Source organism: Benincasa hispida, chromosome 9 (genome assembly GCF_009727055.1).
Source record: "Benincasa hispida cultivar B227 chromosome 9, ASM972705v1, whole genome shotgun sequence".
NCBI lineage: Eukaryota > Viridiplantae > Streptophyta > Magnoliopsida > Cucurbitales > Cucurbitaceae > Benincasa > Benincasa hispida.
This window is the reverse complement of record NC_052357.1, coordinates 1,845,425-1,863,915: the sequence shown is the minus strand read 5'-3', so window position 1 is coordinate 1,863,915 and position 18,491 is coordinate 1,845,425. Positions and strand designations below refer to the sequence as shown.

At 34.4% G+C, this 18,491-nt stretch overlaps 3 protein-coding genes across 3 annotated transcripts; all 3 read left to right on the top strand.

Moving 5' to 3' along the window:
- The first annotated feature begins 1,759 nt into the window (after positions 1-1,759).
- Positions 1,760-7,123, top strand: LOC120087007 (aromatic aminotransferase ISS1). Its single transcript, XM_039043849.1, has 9 exons — positions 1,760-2,425; positions 2,669-2,716; positions 3,305-3,433; positions 4,407-4,466; positions 4,739-4,895; positions 5,711-5,817; positions 5,971-6,029; positions 6,263-6,371; positions 6,475-7,123. The coding sequence occupies exons 1-9, from the start codon at positions 2,363-2,365 to the stop codon at positions 6,925-6,927; spliced, it is 1,185 nt and encodes a 394-aa protein (XP_038899777.1). The 5' UTR covers positions 1,760-2,362; the 3' UTR covers positions 6,928-7,123.
- A 1,041-nt stretch (positions 7,124-8,164) lies between these two features.
- Positions 8,165-12,501, top strand: LOC120086903 (katanin p60 ATPase-containing subunit A1). Its single transcript, XM_039043716.1, has 7 exons — positions 8,165-8,460; positions 9,193-9,664; positions 10,316-10,510; positions 10,936-11,180; positions 11,323-11,481; positions 11,583-11,670; positions 11,966-12,501. Exons 1-7 carry the CDS (start codon positions 8,339-8,341, stop codon positions 12,245-12,247), a joined length of 1,563 nt encoding a protein of 520 aa, XP_038899644.1. The 5' UTR covers positions 8,165-8,338; the 3' UTR covers positions 12,248-12,501.
- Positions 12,502-12,645: 144 nt separating this feature from the next.
- Positions 12,646-14,872, top strand: LOC120086904. Its single transcript, XM_039043717.1, has 3 exons — positions 12,646-12,851; positions 12,988-13,137; positions 13,883-14,872. The coding sequence occupies exons 1-3, from the start codon at positions 12,677-12,679 to the stop codon at positions 13,993-13,995; spliced, it is 438 nt and encodes a 145-aa protein (XP_038899645.1). The 5' UTR covers positions 12,646-12,676; the 3' UTR covers positions 13,996-14,872.
- Positions 14,873-18,491: the final 3,619 nt, after the last annotated feature.

Genomic DNA, 18,491 nt, shown 5'->3' with positions numbered 1-18,491 from the left:
TGGAAGAGAGATTGAACCTCCAATTTAAGGGAAGAAATGCATCTAAATTATCGTTAAGGTAAGCTCACTTTGACATAAGTTGTGTCACTCATGTCTTTAAAGTTTTACACATTAGTTGTCATTGTTTCTTTTTAAGTTAAATTGTAAATTTGATCCTTATGGCTTAAAAAAAAAGTTAGAGTTTAGTCTCTATGATTTTAAAGGTTAGAATTTAGTTTTTATGAGTCGGTAAAACTTTATGAATAGTCTCTATGCTTTGATAAAAAAAAAAACTCATAAATAGTTAGGACTATTTATGAGTTTTTTTTTATCAGATCATAAAAACTAAATTTTAATTATAAGTCATAAGAACTAAATTCTTATTTTCTCCGAATCATAAAGATCAAATTTGCAATTTGATCTTATTTTTATACTTGGAAAACTCTTCAAAGGTATTTTTAAAAAATAAGTTTATTAGTACTCAAATCTCATTTGCACTGGATGACTTTGCAGGACCCTTGTGAGCTTGACATTTCCCCTACTTCTCCCAGACTAGTCTCAAGTTGTTTCGAGTTGACCTGTGTAAGAGATCTTTGTACTGGTGTGGTGCTGAGCCTACCACACTTCGATGCCTAAATTAGTATAGGGAGTATAGTTCGACTAAACACACAAGAAGTAAGAAGAATACTCTCATTTGAAGATTATGTACTCTCTCCCCTTGGGGGTCTTCAAGTAAGACTATTTATATGCATTTCCTCCAACACTTACCTCTGGTTTATGTGTAACATTGACAAAGTCAGGTTTGTTTCCAATCTCGAGGTTGCAGGGTGCCAGAATCAGAGCATCTCGATTATTTTCTCATCATTATTTACTGACTCGGCTGGTCGGTCAAAACCTCAAGACATTGACTTTTAGTGTGCGTTCCTTATGCCTCATTTTGTCTTCCTATGGACTTGAGCCTACCTCGTGGGCTTTGGCATTACATTGAACAACCCTCAGTAAATTTAGAACAGTTGCAAGTATAATAATTGGACCAAAAGTATGAGTAGATATAACATAATGCAAAAGAATTTATAGATATAACAGAATTTAAATATAAGAATTTATCAACAATAGACCATATTGTTAACGAGAATTTATCCTGAATAGATTTTACTATATTTTACCATTTTTTTAAAAAAATATTACTATACCATTAATAATTAGCCTTACGCTTTTAAAAATGAAACTTTTCAGATTAGCGGCACATGGTTGAAATCAATCACAAGTGGGAAATTTTGCATAATTTAACAAAAAAAAAAAAAGAAAAAAGAAAAAGAAAAAGAAAAGAAAAAACCTTCATAAAAAGAACCAAGAATGAATTTAAAATCTGTATACAAAAGCATAAGTACTTGGTACTTTGAAGTTTGAATACTTGGTAGAAATCTGTTGAAAAAAATGATGAAAAATGAGATGAGTGGTCCATTTTCGGTTCCATGAATTTATCAAAGTCAGCGATGCAAATAGACAGAGAGAGTATCAGTACTCCTTTGTCATCTCTCAGACACTGACAAAGAAAAAGAGAGAGAAAAAAAGTTATTCATTTTTCAATTTGGGTCCAACCTCCAGCCACAGCAAGACTTTTTGTCTATGCCGTCCAAGAATTCTGTAATTAAAAGGAACCCAATATCATAATGCCCAAAATTTCTCTCCTTTCTCGTAAAGTTATCATATTGTCCAATCAAAACGGGAAAATCAAGCTTTCCAGAGTCAAAATAGCACAACAAAACTTGGGTTTGTATTGTTTTATGGGTTTATTTATCTTAACCAAAAGGGTTCTTCTCCTTTCCCCATTTTACTGGATTTTCATTCTGAGCGGTTCGGTGGGAGGGTGGAAATAGGACTTTCTTCACATGGGGTCCTCCTAATTGTGAGGCGCGTGTAAAATTTTGAGCTTAGAGGACGAAATTTGGCAATATTCTGGGGTGAAAACGGACAAAGGCCATGAGCCAGCGAGCCAGAGAAGTCAAAGTAACGCACAAAAGTTCGTAATGGCGTGTATTGTAAGAGATCAAAAGTCTTTTGGCTTTTTTTTGCCTTATCTTTGACGAGAATCATATGTTATTATTACTACATTGGCGTCCTTCAACGCGTGCCTATCCCGATACTTTCATATAAAAGAAGTCTTTCTTTTTCCCCCAAAATCGAGTTTGGGTTGGTGGGTCTTGGGGGAAAAGGGCTACTAATCATCTATTTTTTAATTTGTTTGAGTTTCTATTAAAGTTTCAGAATCTGGGTTCTTTTAGGGGTTCGAGATCGGTGAGTAAAGTAGTGTAACTTTTAAGTTGAGTCTTTTTTGGGGGATTGAAGCTGTTGGGATTGGTGTGGTAAGGAGGATTGGGAAATGGGTTCCTATGGAAGACTTGCGAGAAGGGCATTGGAGACCGAGATGCCTATCATGGTTAAGGTATTCGAGCCTTATCTTACTATAATTAGATTGCTGTTTTAATCCCCCTTCTCTTTTGGTGTGTATATTTGTTTTAAGAATCGAACCATCCATATTTGTAATGATAATTAGTCTCTTTATCACTAAACTATGCTCGGATTGACATTTTAGACATGTATTAGTCTGTCTAAATCGGCATCGTGGTTATATCTTGGTCAGAGTGATGGATTCTTATTGAATAATTGATGGTGATATCTTTTGCAGATTCAAGAAATAGTCAGGGGAAGTAAAAATGTTTTGTCACTTGCCCAGGTGAGAGTTTCATTTCAGTTACTTGTTATGAGTTATGATGATGAGGGGGTTTCATAAAGCGAGTTAAAAGGGCGTGTGTTGGTTTTTCAATGCTGCCATGGGGTTAATGGCCATGTATAGTGTATTTTTATATGGTCTTTTGTGTTGTACAAGGAGAATCTTCTTTTTGTTTATTGGGGTTGGAAAACCATTGGATGCAGATTTTGAACAGAGGTGAACTTTAATGAAAATGTTATTTTGAAAAGTTATTAAAAAAATGGTTTCTGGAAACTTTATTCTCCTAGAAACGGATATATGTTTTTCTTTTTCTTCTATATTAAATAGTATTTGCATTATTCAGTTTTTTCTTTTGCCTCATGTTTCTTGTGACTTGTGACCAATCGTTATGTTATCCACCAAACTGGAATAAAAAGTAAAAGGAGAAATTAACTTTTGTAATTCATTTCAGATGTTATTTGCAAAACTTTAAACTGAACTATTATACTGTTACGGTCTTTGAACCCAAATTAACAGTTCTTACAGAAGCAACCTTCAAGTTCTTGCTGCTTTTATCCGGTACTTAAAGTTTCTCATTATAACATGCTATAGGGAGTGGTATATTGGCAACCTCCCCAACAGGCACTGAAGAAGGCTGCAGAGCTTGTTTGGGAGCCTTCAGTCAGTCGCTATGGGGCTGATGAAGGTATCCCGGAGCTGAGAGAGGCGCTGAAAAGAAAGGTATATATACATGCTCTATTTATTGTTGATGAATGATTTCAAGGATTTGGTAGTACATTCCCTGAGTTCATCATAGGAAGTTGATGTTAATACTCAGAAGAGTCGATGCAAATTTTTTATTGGATACAAAGAAGATTGTAACAATGAAGGAGAATTAAGTGCCGAATGCTGAATATATTAATCAACAATCCAGTATTTACAGTTAATTGGATCACTTGAAGTCATTTAGCCTCTTGAATTGGTCTTTCTAGTTTAACAAAACTGACAACAGTTAATTGATTTTTGATGAAAATTTTGAGCCCTTTATAGCGATTTACTTTCGATCTATTTATATTTTCAATGGTTCAAATGATATGTACTAATGTCACATATTTAACTTCCTTGTGATATTATAGAAGGAATGTACAAAAGAGGGTTCAAACTTCTTTTATAGGTAAAAATGATCACCATTGCAGACTCCTGGCCAGTTTCGGTGCCAAGTTAACTGAAATGGATAACATACAGTAATGTTAATTTCACGTCTCTCATTCGTAATACATTCTAGTTTACAGGGTCTAGGCTGCTGCTATACCTTTCTCAGCCTTCTGGCTAAGATCAAGTGTAGGCTGCTGCTATACAGCCTTTTACTCTTGGAAAATTCTCCTTGCCTTTTATAGCCCTTTTTGTGACCGCATCCTATCCTGTATGCATGAGTTTACTACATGAAGTCATTTTTCTTTTATCTCTTTCTCCAGATGGTTTGCTTCAACATTTAGTTGTTCATATTTGTATTCACCTTACTGGCTTTTGCTTTGCTCAACTTTTTGTTTGGTTTCTGAAATCTTGAAATGATCGACTTTTGTGTATTTTTCATATCAATATCTTCTTAGTCTTTAACATAACAGGATTGTTCTTTCTCTGAAATTGGATTCTTGTTTATATTATGGAGCTGGACAGTCATGGAATTACTAAATCCTTGTTTTTTGTTTTGCAGTTGAATGAGGAAAATAAACTGTACAAGTCCTCTGTGATGGTTACAGCCGGCGCAAATCAGGTGATGACAGTGCAAATCATTTGAAATTGTTTATAATAGTGAATCAAAACTGGCAAGAATGCCCAGCTTAAGCTTCAGCATTACGTATCTGTTAGACATCATACCATTCATTGGATAGAAGTACGAAGGAGAAAAGGCTCCATTCATGAAGATAAATGCATAATTGCTTTGCTTGCATATATTATTAGCCGTCTTTTTGGAACACTTTCTTATGTTGACTACTTTTGTCGATTTTATTCTTATAGTAAAATGTTGTGCTGATTTTACTGCAGGCATTCGTGAATCTCGTTCTTACATTGTGTGATGCTGGGGATTCTGTGGTTATGTTTGCTCCATATTACTTCAATGCCTACATGTCTTTTCAAATGACTGGTGTCACAAATATATTGGTAGGTCCTGGTGACCCGAAAACACTTCATCCGGACCCAGGTTAGTATTACAGGTTGATTACATATACATAGCCATGACTTCATTCAATCCGTAAGCGTTATGTCTTTAGCCCTTTCTTATGACCCTTGCCCTTTGTTCTTTCATTGCTCTTATTATTTAGAAAAACATGTGGATATTATGGGAAAAAAAAAAAAAAAAGTACTTGCAACTTCTGCTCTTATGGGTGATGTGGATGTTAGTCTAGTTTGAAACTGGAACTAGAAAGTCTATCTTCTGCATATCTGCTCAGCAGAATTTTAAAACATCTATTTATTATTACAAAAAGAGATCTTAAGTTCAGCTGTTGACTTGGTAGATGTTAGTTTTAATTCTTTTTTAGATGACCTGCAAAGGTTTACAAAAGGGTCTTTAGCTGATGTAGTGTTGTGTGTCAAGTTACAAAATAGCTCAGACCTAATACAAGAAGAAAAAGTGAGAATCTTCTAGTTGGGATGTGAGAATTAAGACCATAGTTCTCTTCTTTCTTGATCAGAATTCTGAAGAATATAACTCTCTTATGCGCTTACACCGAGTAAATATATTTATTATTCACATAGTATTGTTGGATGAAAATCTTCTTTCATGTGTTTACTATAGAGGGCAATACTATGCTTAAAGTTCCGGCATACTTTAAATTGCTGGTTGCATTTTGGTGAAATGTGCTCATGTACTAGTTTTGTTTCTATACGTGAATCATATATTGTTGTCAAGGACATTACTTTTTCCTTGCTTTAACATAATCAGATTATATATCATCCTTTTGTGGTGATCTATCTGCTGTTCGACTCATAGCTTGTTCATATTTCGGTTTTCAGATTGGTTAGAGAAAACACTGTCTGAAGTGAAACCGACCCCTAAACTCGTCACTGTCGTTAATCCTGGGAATCCATCTGGTACCTATATTCCACAACCTCTTCTCAAGGTTTCTGACTCTCATCTCCCTGTTACTCCTGCTATCAATATGTTTTCACATGCCTTCAATTTTCCTTTCCGTCTTCTTTTTCTCTCTTTTGAATTTCCTCTTTTATATGTTACCTGAATCAACTTTTTGCTGCTTTTTTGGGGACTTGCATAGAGATTAGCATCTATTTGCCAACAGGCTGGATCTTGGCTTGTTGTGGATAATACCTATGAGTAAGTTCATTAAAGTTTGCAGTTCCTTTTCATTTCGTCATACAAACATTGTGTGTGTGTGTGTAGGAACCTTGACCCACAAGGCAATGGAGATTGATAAATAAATAAATTTAAAAAAATCTGTTAGCAAATTAGAACCAGAGAATTGGTTTTAAAACTTGTTTTGGAATGGAGGACTGAAGGAAACAGCAATAGCCAATAGGTTTCTGAGTTCTTGAAATTTGTTGTTGCAGGTACTTCATGTTTGATGGCTTAAAACACTGTTGTGTGGAAGGGAATCATATTGTCAATATATTCTCCTTTTCAAAAGCTTATGGAATGATGGGATGGAGAATTGGATATGTAAGTTACGTGTTCTCGACTCATCAATCATTCTCACTCTCTCTCTCGTATCTGTTCATAAATTTTCATGTAGTCGTAACTGATGATTGAAATATGCAAGCAGATAGCATACCCTACAGAAGTTGAAGGCTTTGCAGACCAACTTCTAAAAGTTCAAGATAACATTCCCATTTGTGCTTCTATATTATCACAACACCTTGCTCTTAACTCTCTGAAGCTAGGCCCAGAGTGGGTCACAGAGCAAGTAAAAGACCTTGTCAAGTGTAGAGATATCATTCTACAAGCACTCTCCCCTCTTGGACAAGATGCTGTAAAAGGAGGGGAGGGTGCCATATACCTATGGGCTAAGCTCCCCGACGAGTTCGTTGACGATCATCAAGTCGTTCTTTGGCTCGCTCGTCGACACGGGATAGTCGTGATCCCTGGATCTGCGTGTGGATCACCAGGGAATGTCAGGATCTCGTTCGGAGGTCTGGTGGAGGACGATTGTCGAGCTGCTGCAGAGAGGTTGAGGAAAGGTTTGGAAGAGTTGTGCAGTGCTGGAATGGTACAGTGATGAGATTTATGAAAAAGTTGATTAGAGATTCAACTTGTTGCATTTGAATAAAAGCTTCAGTCTTTCCCGCCCTTTTGGCTTAAAAAAAAGGTTAGAATTGTGTAATAATATTTATTGAGATGTGACCCAAAACATCAATCACATTCTCACGACTCTTTTGTTTATATAAATTTGTCTTCTCTCCTTTACTTTCCATATTTAATTACCATGCCTTTTCTCTTGTTTATTCAGTAATATATTTAAACTATATGACTAGGATACATAAAAATTATAAATCACCACCTATCAATTGAGCAGATTGATCTGAAGGTAGATTGTTGGCTATATTTGGAATTTTCATCAAGCCAAGTTTCTACATCGAGCCTTGAATCTGTCGAGCCCGAGGGATTTCTGATGCTCTTAATTTGCTCAAATGGAACATGGATGCATTGTGTTGCTTGTCAATCGAAACGGGTCTAGGCATGACCATTTGTGATTTTTGAGGTCTTGTGGTGGCTTTGTCAAAGTGTCTAGATAGTAGTGTGGATGTATGGACAATAGAGGCTATGACACTACTTCACAACTTGTAGCTGGCGCATGAAATGGTTTTTATAACATTTTAGTTTGAATATGATTCCCAAGTTATAGTCAAGGCCATTCATGCTAACAATCTAATTTCCCGTTCTAGAGCATTATTCTAGAGATAAAAAAGGATGATACTACTCACATATATTACATTATTTTGAATTTATATCTTGATCTTTGAATGTGGTTACTCACAAGTTAGCAGGTTGAGTTGTGACTAATGCGGAGAGGGGAGTATGGTGGATAGTCCCTCCATGAGTTTGTCCTTATTTGAATGCTCCAATATTTAGCTCGTTGGGTGTTTCAACTAATTAATGAATTATCTTCTTACCTAAAAAAAATTAAGGAAATACATGAGAAACTTCATTTTTCAAAATTTAATGCAAGCAATTAAAGTATAAATCATATAATTTAGTTTTAGAAAAAAGTGGCTAAGTTGATTGGCTATTAATGAAAGTGGGCCCATTTTGGCCCAAAAAATTTTAACTTCAAATTTTAGTGGGCCCACTTTGGCCCAACTTTTAACTTCAAAATTCACTGGGCGGCCCTACATTCGTTAACGGTTCTAACAAACCTTTCCTAAAGGCAAAGCGAATAATGGACCTTTCTTCCATAAAGAAGCCCAAGGTTATTTCAGTAATTTTGATCTTCTTCCCCGATTTCTCATTCCTTGGACTCTGAAAGCTCATAGGTCTCTGTCATCGTTCGCTTCATCGACTTCTAGAGTGAGAAAGAAGAGAGAGAGAGACGCACTCTGGAGCTTTCTTTGTTCTACATTTACATGAGTTGAAGGATTTTCTTTAGGAGTTGCCAGTTAGAGAGAGAGATAGCCACAGATTGAGAGAGAATGGGGAGCAATACACTGGTGGGCTTTCAGGACCATCTGAAATTGGCGAGGGAATACGCTCTTGAGGGGCTGTATGACACTTCGATAATCTTCTTTGACGGTGTTATAGCTCAGATCAACAAGTAATTTCTCTCTTCCGTCTGGCTTTACCAATTTCATATGTAGTAGAACTACACATTTTCGTTTGAGCTTGGTTTTCGATCTTTTCTGTTGTTTCGATCATTTTATCGCCGATAATTCGGTGCATCTTGCCTGCCTCTTACTGTATCTTTCTTTTCACTCTCTTGCAAAGTTAGATTGATGCGATTTGACTTTTTTCGGTCTGCTGCGAGTAATTGGGAAGCATTGTGCAGTAATATCGGAAAAAAATTAATTGTTTTGTTATTATGCGGAAGTATCAGATAATGTGGAGGTGGTTAATTCTAGGGAGTATTGTTTTTGAGCATTAGAATGACGAACGTTTTATGTGTATGTATAGGATATCGTTTCTTCTTATTTTGGGTAGTCGAAAACCCTTAATGGGAGGATGGTCGTCAATTTCCTGCGTCTGCTTGTCCTGAATTTATTTAAATTTGTTGTTGAAATTAGGAAATAGCGGAAGAAATAGGATTAATCATCCTGGCTTTTGTAGTTCATTACCAGGATAGTTAAGTTAGATCAATTGTCTTGGTAAAACCATAACTTGTGAAAGATGTATGAAAAAAAGAGAAAAAAAAAATGTGATGATTGATAGTACTTTAGCACAGGGGAGATCAAACTCTGTAGAATTCCTCTTTGCTTAAATCTTTGTTGTTTTTAACTATGCTTTTTTTCAGTATGGTTCTCACTCAAGTTCACTCATTTATCAATTATAGGCATCTTAGTTCAGTAGATGACCCTTTAATACGTGCAAAATGGATGAATGTAAAAAAAGCCCTTTCTGAGGAAATAGAAGTTGTGAAGCAGTTAGATGCAGAGAGAAAGGCTTTCAAGGAAATACCCTTGGGTCGGCGTGCAGCTTCTCCTCCAATTCATGCCAAATCATCATTTGTTTTTCAACCATTAGATGAGTATCCAACTTCTTCAGCTCCTCCCATGGATGATCCTGATGTATGGAGGCCTCCAAGTAGGGACTCCTCAAGTAGAAGACCTGCAAGGGCTGGTCAAGTTGGTATGAGGAAATCACCACAGGATGGGGCTTGGGCTCGTGGTTCCACCAGACCAAATACTACAACTCGTGGTGCGAAGGCTGGTGGTCCAAGTCGTGGTAACTCTGGTGTCCGTGCATCAACTACTGGAAAGAAGAGCTCTAGTGCTACTGGTAAATCTAGCAAGTCAGATTCTGCAGTAAGTTCTGTGAGCCCAAATTTAATTCTCCGTTCTTTTTTCCTCCATGATGAACTTGGATCATATGCATATGTGAATCTCTTTTGTTGCATGAGGCTTATGATCTAGCCTTCTTTTGAGTTCATTGCTTGTATGTTCCAATCTGTATGGGTCTTTAGTTAGGGGCATTTGCTGGTTTGCCGAGAGATTCCATATCTTGTTGATGTTTCACCCTCGTCTTGTATGTAAAAGTTATAGAGTTAAGCCTTTTAGTTGATTTGATTTCTCAAATGTAGGAGATTTAGGGTCAGTTTAGGAATTGTTTCGAAAATAGTATTCTGGTATTCAGAATAAAATGTCAGAGGAAACATGTTCATATATCCATTTCTTATTTCATAGATGATTAATTTTTCTTCCCCTTCTCCCCTCAAAATCATGGGTTGGTGATTAATAACTTCAGAGCACAATAATGTTAACTGAAGCCATCAGATCACAGTTTGTAAAACTATTTTTGTTAACAAAAAATTGAAAACTGTTTTAAGTGTAGGTTGCTGCGCAAGTCTATAACAAAAATTGATTCAATTTTATGAGTTATTGATTTGTTGCATTCCATCTCAAATTGTGTGTAATTGATCATGTTTATATCATTAAACTAATTAATGATATTGTTAGAATGGTGAGGATGAGGGAAAGTCTAAGAAGGGACAGTACGAGGGACCTGATCCTGATCTAGCTGCTATGCTCGAAAGAGATGTGTTGGAAACCAGTCCAGGAGTGAGATGGGATGATGTTGCGGGCCTGAGTGAAGCAAAAAGACTTCTGGAGGAGGCTGTTGTTCTTCCCTTGTGGATGCCAGAATATTTTCAGGTATTGAATTAGTGAACCAGATACCTATGTAGTCACTTTATAGGTCTGCAATACCAAACCAATCATTACTTTGTGTTGATATTTGTGTCGTGATGATTAATATGCTTGGATTATATGATGCTGATGTGTGCTTTAGTCTTCAGCGATAGGAAATTAACAATCATTTCTAGGGTTCTATTCAACCTGGCCTTTAGGAGGGATTATTATGTTACTGCCAAATGATTAATAGAGAAATGGGAATTTTATAGAATTTGAACCTGAAATTTCTTCTAGCTTTAAATTTTATTCTGCAGAATGCATGAGGTTAAGTTGATGTATTCCTTTTTACCATGTTGGCCATTGTGTGCTTGTTGCCTGTTTTCCCGTGTCACGCTTGTTACCTGTGTCCATGTGTCATGCATATTCTTGCTGCTTTTTCCCTGCAGGGAATAAGGAGACCATGGAAAGGAGTCCTAATGTTTGGCCCTCCTGGGACTGGGAAGACATTACTTGCTAAAGCTGTGGCAACTGAGTGTGGGACAACCTTTTTCAATGTATCTTCTGCCACCTTGGCTTCAAAATGGCGTGGGGAGAGTGAGCGCATGGTCCGGTGCCTTTTTGATCTTGCAAGAGCTTATGCACCAAGTACTATCTTTATCGACGAAATTGACTCTTTATGTAATGCTCGTGGGTAAGATTCTTCACATAATTAGAAAGGATTTTTGGTTTCTTTTCTATGTAGGATTTTTGCTTGAGTTTTACTCCTGTCCCTCTCCCAATCTCCCTCCTAACTTTTGTTAAGAAAAATAAATACATCAAGCTTTCTTCTTCAGGGCTTCTGGTGAGCATGAATCATCCAGAAGAGTAAAGTCAGAACTTTTAGTTCAGGTAGATGGTGTAAACAATAGTTCCTCAGGCGAAGATGGTAGCCGTAAAATAGTGATGGTTTTGGCTGCTACAAACTTCCCGTGGGACATTGATGAGGCACTTAGGTTGGTTCTGTTAGCATGCCTTCTCACGCTTCATTCAAGTAAATTTGATTGTTTATGTGGTAAACGTTGATTTCTTCTTCCAATTGGTGCTTCTATTTCAGGAGGAGGCTTGAAAAGCGGATTTATATTCCTCTTCCTAATTTTGAGAGTAGGAAGGAACTTATCAGAATAAATCTAAAAACTGTTGAGGTAAATCAAGTCCCTGTTCACATTAACTATCAGAACTTTGTTGGACTCAATGTGCTTGCATAATTATTCATATTAATTATTTTCTCCTTGGGAAATTTGAGATGCTTAATTCTTGAACCAATTGGACTATTTATCGTGGTTCTTAAAGAAATTTTTATTCTTAGTCTATTAAAAATATATTTTAATCACTTCATAAGTTCAAATGATTGTTCATTTGAATTTATCATGTTTTAAACTATTTTAGTCTGTGAATGAACTTATTTAATGCAAAAAAATTATGATTATTCATATTTAGGTGGCTCCTGATGTGAATATCGACGACGTTGCTCGTCGGACAGAAGGATATAGTGGGGACGATCTCACAAATGTCTGCAGAGATGCTTCCTTGAATGGAATGAGACGTAAAATAGCTGGAAAAACTCGCGATGAGATTAGAAATATGGCAAAGGATGACATTTCAAAGGACCCTGTTGCCATGTGTGACTTCGAAGAAGCATTGAAGAAAGTACAGCGAAGTGTTTCTGCTGCTGATATTGAACGGCATGAGAAGTGGTTTTCAGAATTTGGGTCTGCATAATTACACACTAGTATGAAGATCAATAACAGATTCACCACTTTCCCTTCTGCCAAGTGGTTTGTTTATTAATTTTGTTTTTATGATATTCATTGTGTTGTCACGGTGTGATTAATATCTGCAGCCTTCTATACAGCTTTTAAACTTTTGCTTCCTTTAACCACTGATTCTATGTAACTTTATCATTTACGAAGAAGTTGAAGTATCCATTGACATTCACTTCTGCACCAATGAAATGTACTATTTTCTATCTTTTACTCGGAAACTCACACTATGAAATTAGTTTTGTAGACTTTCCGGAAACCAGCTTCAAATTTAGTTCTTGTGTTTGCTGGTTTATGTTTAATTTTAAATGTGAGGTCTGTGTGTATTGTACTAGAGGTTCTCATTATGTTGTGACATCACCAATCCTGGTCATTGACAAAAACCAGCATGAAAAAGGGGGAGGGGGACCCGGGGGGCACTTTCTATTTAAATAGTGCAATCTTCGTAGTCATTTTAGCAGGAAACACCATGGAAGAAGGCGTCAGTCTCTGCATCCTCATTCTCATTTCTTTTCAGTTCTTCCTTGCAACCAGTGGAATTCTGAACTCTTCAGCATCACAAGGTACCAATTTAAATCCTTTTTCTATGAGTTTGTCTGTACCGGGTCTAGTTATGCTTTTAGCTTTTGCTTTTGTTCATTTTTTTGGGTTGGTTAGGGAGGTTTAATTTTATTTTAAATATTCTGATTTTATTTGCAGGTACTGCCGTGTGCTCAGTCATAAATTGTGGGCAAGGAACTTGCAAGGCATCTAATGCATCATTTCTTGGTTTCGATTGTGAGTGTAACTTTGGTTGGAGGAAACGCCAGATTGGTTTGTTCACCTTCCCCTATTGTGTTCTTCCCAACGGTAAGAATCTCTTTCTGCCTACACAAACACACAACTACAGATTGTACTATATATTAACCGTATTCAATACATATATATGGTAATAACGTAATATGCCTCCTTATTTTGATGGTTTTGATTTATCTCCATCTAGTTTAATTCTACTAATTGAATTGCATAAAATATAACGGTGCCTAGAATTTAGAGGTAAAAGGTATTGAATCGAGTCTTGAATAAGAAAAATTGCTATACAGTTTAGTAAAATTCTTAAATCAATGTGGATTAGATTGGTTCTTACCTTTAATAAAGATATCTGCACCATTGAGAGAATAGGATACATGCCAATGCTAAGACTTGCAGGAATATGAACGAGAAGGAATCACCATTTTTTGAAGAAATTAACTTAATTTATTTCTAAATTGCTTAATGGTATAGTGTACGACTATTATTTGTCAATACATTAAGTTCATGGGTGTAAAGAATAATTTGCGTCGGGAATGCACCAACTGTCTTTTCTCATGGTGGGCGTGTCCAGTTTCTCTGTATTAAAATAAAATATAAAGAGCACAACAAAGATTGTGAAAAATAAAGTTAGCTATAATATGGAACAAATTACGGGTCTCATCACTTCTCTGCTGCGTGTACTTACAATTATTTTAATAATGCTCACTAGGTAACAACTTTCAGACAAGTTGGGGAGAGGAAAAATAATTTTTTATGGGAAAATAGATAATTAGAGTTATATGAATAGTTACTGAACTTTCAGGCACTGCCGAATTCCAAAGTGGCGGTGGATCTCCACTTCCACCTCTACTGCCACCAACAACGGTGGTTCCTTCATACACCTTTTGTATTCTCAAACTGTACGTTGCTCTCTAAGCTACATGTAGAATTTTACTCTTTTGTATAACATTTAGATTTCACGTTCTGTTATCTTGAACTCAGTAATATCATATTGAAAGTGAAGAAAGAGCTTTCATGTTAAAGTTTCAGCCTGCCGGGTTGTTTGGTGTGGTAATGGAGCCTGCGTGGCCGATGGAACAGCTACATACTCATACACTTGCCATTGCCACGAAGGCTCCGGAAATTTCTTGAATTTAACGTTTTTAACATGCTTTAGGCGCTGTAAGTACCGTCCATATTTTTATTTGTTTTGTTTAATAAGTTTCATGTTACTTCACATTTTTTTCCTTTTAAGAATTTTTAGGAATATTTACAAAATACAGTAAAATTTCAGAATTTATCAATGATAGATGAAGTCTATCAGTATCTATTAGTGAAATTGATAGATTATGAAATTTTGGTCTTTTTTGTAAATATTTTAGTTTATTTTTCTATATTTGAAAATAAACTTAAATAAAAGATACGATGTGCACCGACACAATTTTCAGCCTAAAATTTTTTCCAAGTGTCCGTGCTGCCTAAGGACTCGCTCAACCCTTAGTTTGGCCTCATGGGACCTTTGTTATGGATGCCCATTTTTTGAATTTCTTTCTTGTGTATGATTATTCTTACAGGCTTTTTTGGAGAAGATTGCCATTGTGCATCTCCTCATAGAAGTGCTTCTGCTTCAATTCCCCAAAAAATTGGCAAGATTTTTTCTATTCTATAGTATTTTTTAAATCGTAGGATATTAAATTCTAAGTAAATGACCATCATGGATTGAACTCATCCTTCTATTAGTATCGTCTAAATTTCTGCTATATTATTTCTCTTTCATTTTGTATTAATAGACTAGATAATCTTAATGCACATGTCAACGAATGCTAATATTTGAACACACTTATTTTTGATTTTTTTTTTATATGCCAATTATTGTTGAGTTATGCACACTATTTTATTTTGTGCTGGTCAGTTACACGTACCTCGACTAATTCACTTGACAACTTGCTTGATCTTAGAATATCCGAGTGTTAAAAGAAACTCTTACGACATTAAATCCTAGATAGATGGCTAACATAGATTGAACTCATGTCTTCTTAGCATTTTATCAAGGTCATGCCCCCTATTTAACCAGTAGACCAATTCATGATAGTTAAAAAAATGTTATTAAATGTATATATCAATCTACAATATTAGCATCCTGCTGATCCTTGCATCGAAAAAAATGTTATTAAATATATATTAATCTACAATATTAGCATCCGGCCGATCCTTGCATCAGCTCTGTTAGTTTAGGCACTCTGTTTTAATCATATTTGTTCTTCCATCACGAACCTATCAACTGAAGAGATGAAATCTTCTTTCATAATGTTTTTCCAGGAGACAACATCCATTCCGATTCTGCACTTTAATTACGTTATACTCAACAATCAATTTATGTGTATATCTCTTGCATTGGTATATACTTTCATACACTTTATCCCACAAGTATATATATCTTCATACATACACTTGCTATTAGTATATATACTTCCACATACTTATATTCAATTAAAAATATATGAAAAATATGTATTTTCTTTATATTCCTCCATATATACTCATATATACTTCATATATGACTGCGATTTAGAGATTAAAAATATGTGAAAGAATTTGTAAAAAATAGAGTAAATGCGTGTTTTTTCTTTTATGATGGGCAAGTATGAGGAGGGAGGACAATTTAAAAAGAATTCAACATTAAAGAAACTAGCCGAATCCAATAAGAAATCAAATGGTATTTGTCTTATTTGAAATTTTCTTATATATATTTTAACATGTTAAATTTCATGTGAATGTTTAAATGTAATTGAATTAGAAAATAGAACTACATTTTAGGCAAAAATTATATATATAAAAAAAGGATCTATTTAAAGGAAAGGGTAACCTAACCTCTCTATGTAAGTTCTCTCTGAGGAGAACAATGGGCTTGGCATTGGCCCAAAGGTTATGTTCTTGTATCCTACATGAATGGGCCCATTTATTGGATCCTTGAAAGAAGGGATAACAACACATAAGGTTCTAATAATTATTTTCAACTTTTTCATTATTTGTCTAAGTTGACTTTAGAATTAAAAAAAAAAAAAAAACCCTATTACCATTTGGTCCCAACCATTAATTTAGTTATATGTTTTTTTAAAATAGGAAAGAGAAATGGATATTGAATGAGGTACACTTTTATAGGAAAAAATATTAAAATCATGACATCCCAAAATATCCAGAAATTTCCATCTTCAATTTCTCTCTGAAAACCTAGTCATATATATGTTTTATGTTGAAAATTGAACTCATCTGTGATTTATAGATCATGGTAGATACTTTTGTTTATTTTCGACGGCTTCGAATTTATGATATATACTATGACATAAATGAGATTTATGATATATGTTGTGATTTAAGTTGAAAATTAAATAAATATGTGATTTATATATTGTGATATAATTGATAAAGGTATTTGGTTAAATGATAAATACTCGTAATTTATATATTGTATCATCATTAGGGATACTATATATCTAAACTTTTAAATTATATAACTATCTATTTGAGTACATATCAAATATATTTACTAGTATATTTTATATATTGGTTAGATCATTTGAAAAAATCTAATATAATATTCTAAGGTATATTTAAAAATAACATGAATCCGTCAATAAACTCAGTTCCTTAATATATGAAATGCGTTAACTTTGTAAATATGAAAAGATTTTTTCAAGGCATATTCTCTCTCTAACCGCCCCTCATAAAGGGTATTTTCATCGAAAAATTCTATTAAATCTTATATATAAAAATACTAAAAAATTTGGACATTTATCCAAACAAATTTTGAAAAGAGATTGAATCTCTAGTCATCCATTCCTAGAAAGTAGATATAAAGATTTGATTTTTTTTTTTTTTTTTTTTTTTTTTTTTTTTAAGAAAAATATTTTATCGAAATAATGTTTGGTTGTGTCTGTTTTTGGTCATATTTCAGAAAAAGACAAGTAAGTGTGACCAAAAAAGATCTCTATATCCACCATAGGCAAAGCGAAAAGGAAACGCAAACTTGTTTTTCTCTAATTATTTTTGGATCCTATATTACTTTTTGTTTTTTCTACTGTCTCATTTATACCAACTTGCCTTTTAATTCCAGGGCCCCCATTGAATGTGCATGCAAGCAAACTTTAAATTTTTTATGTCAGAGGGAAATGTAGAGGATGTCTATTTTTTTTTACAAAAATCTCGATACAGAAACATCTCTAAAATGTCAACCTTAAAAGGTATTTTTCAAAAATTAATAATTAAATATTTTACCTTTTATGAATATTGAAAATGCTTCATTAATAATGACCATTCACAATATATATAGGAATTTCTATGTCAAAATTCTTAAGAATAGGCACATATTACGTTAATATTTTGAATTTTTTTTTAATAAAAAATACCTATTAGCCTCCATATTTTTACTAATATTAGCAATTATTTATAATTTAGCCTTCACATAAGTTATATTTATTTATTTATGTATGTATGTATTTTTCTCTCCTCCATGCATATTTTCTCTCCCCCATGCATACTCTCTCTTTCTCATGCATATTCTCTCTCCCCAATGCATATGTTCTCTCTCCCCCAATAATATATTTCACATATTCTCTCCCCATAATTCACACCCATTTCTTCCTTTTCCCTCTCTTTTCTTCTTCCCCCTCCCTCTCTTTTCTCTTTTCGATGATGTGAGTTGTAGATGGTAGAAGACGGTGTGGGGCGAATTGATGACCTAGCATGAGGTGACATAAACAACTTGGGATGAATCGATGGTCCGGACGGTGTGGGGCGAATCAACGATGACGGGTTGAGTCTTTCAGTCAACAGTACGGCGGGGCGAGCAAATTTGGTGGACGACGACGGGAGATAGATCCGTGGTGGCCATGGTTGAAGAAGAAAAAGGGATGAAGATAGATGGTTGTGTATTATAAACTCCTGTATGAAGATGAACTTTATTTTTTCCTATTTTCTATATATACAGTGATATATATGTATTTTTTTTAGCTTTTGTAGGAAATTTGATATATACTGTGGTATATGTATTAATTTATTTAAAATAAATGAGTGTTTTTTTTTTTATTTAGACTTATTGTATTATGATATATATACTGTGGTGTAAATGAAATTTATGAAGATTTATATAATGTAGTATATTTCATATATTGGTTTATACTGTGATATATGTCAAGCATTTAGTCAATCTTTAATTTATAAACTGTAGTATATTTTATATATTGGTTAGAATATTTTTAAATACCTAACAAAATGTTCTAAGGTATATTTAAAATAATCATGAATCCATCAAAATGTTCTAAGAATTATTTAAAATAACCATTAATCCGTAAAAGAAACCCCAGTAAATTGATATGTACAAATAAACAATGAAATATATTACATGTACAAGTGAACAAAGAATGAAATATTTC

Bases quoted from the DNA above. Each gene is read 5' to 3' on its own strand.
- LOC120086904 (XM_039043717.1), top strand. From the start codon at position 12,677: ATGAAAAAGGGGGAGGGGGACCCGGGGGGCACTTTCTATTTAAATAGT. The intron at 12,852-12,987 runs GTACCAATTTAA...TTTTATTTGCAG, and splicing joins GAACTCTTCAGCATCACAAG to GTACTGCCGTGTGCTCAGTC. The intron at 13,138-13,882 runs GTAAGAATCTCT...CTGAACTTTCAG, and splicing joins CTATTGTGTTCTTCCCAACG to GCACTGCCGAATTCCAAAGT.
- LOC120086903 (XM_039043716.1), top strand. From the start codon at position 8,339: ATGGGGAGCAATACACTGGTGGGCTTTCAGGACCATCTGAAATTGGCG. The intron at 9,665-10,315 runs GTAAGTTCTGTG...TGATATTGTTAG, and splicing joins CTAGCAAGTCAGATTCTGCA to AATGGTGAGGATGAGGGAAA. The intron at 11,181-11,322 runs GTAAGATTCTTC...TTTCTTCTTCAG, and splicing joins TCTTTATGTAATGCTCGTGG to GGCTTCTGGTGAGCATGAAT.
- LOC120087007 (XM_039043849.1), top strand. From the start codon at position 2,363: ATGGGTTCCTATGGAAGACTTGCGAGAAGGGCATTGGAGACCGAGATG. The intron at 2,426-2,668 runs GTATTCGAGCCT...TATCTTTTGCAG, and splicing joins AGATGCCTATCATGGTTAAG to ATTCAAGAAATAGTCAGGGG. The intron at 3,434-4,406 runs GTATATATACAT...TTTGTTTTGCAG, and splicing joins GAGAGGCGCTGAAAAGAAAG to TTGAATGAGGAAAATAAACT.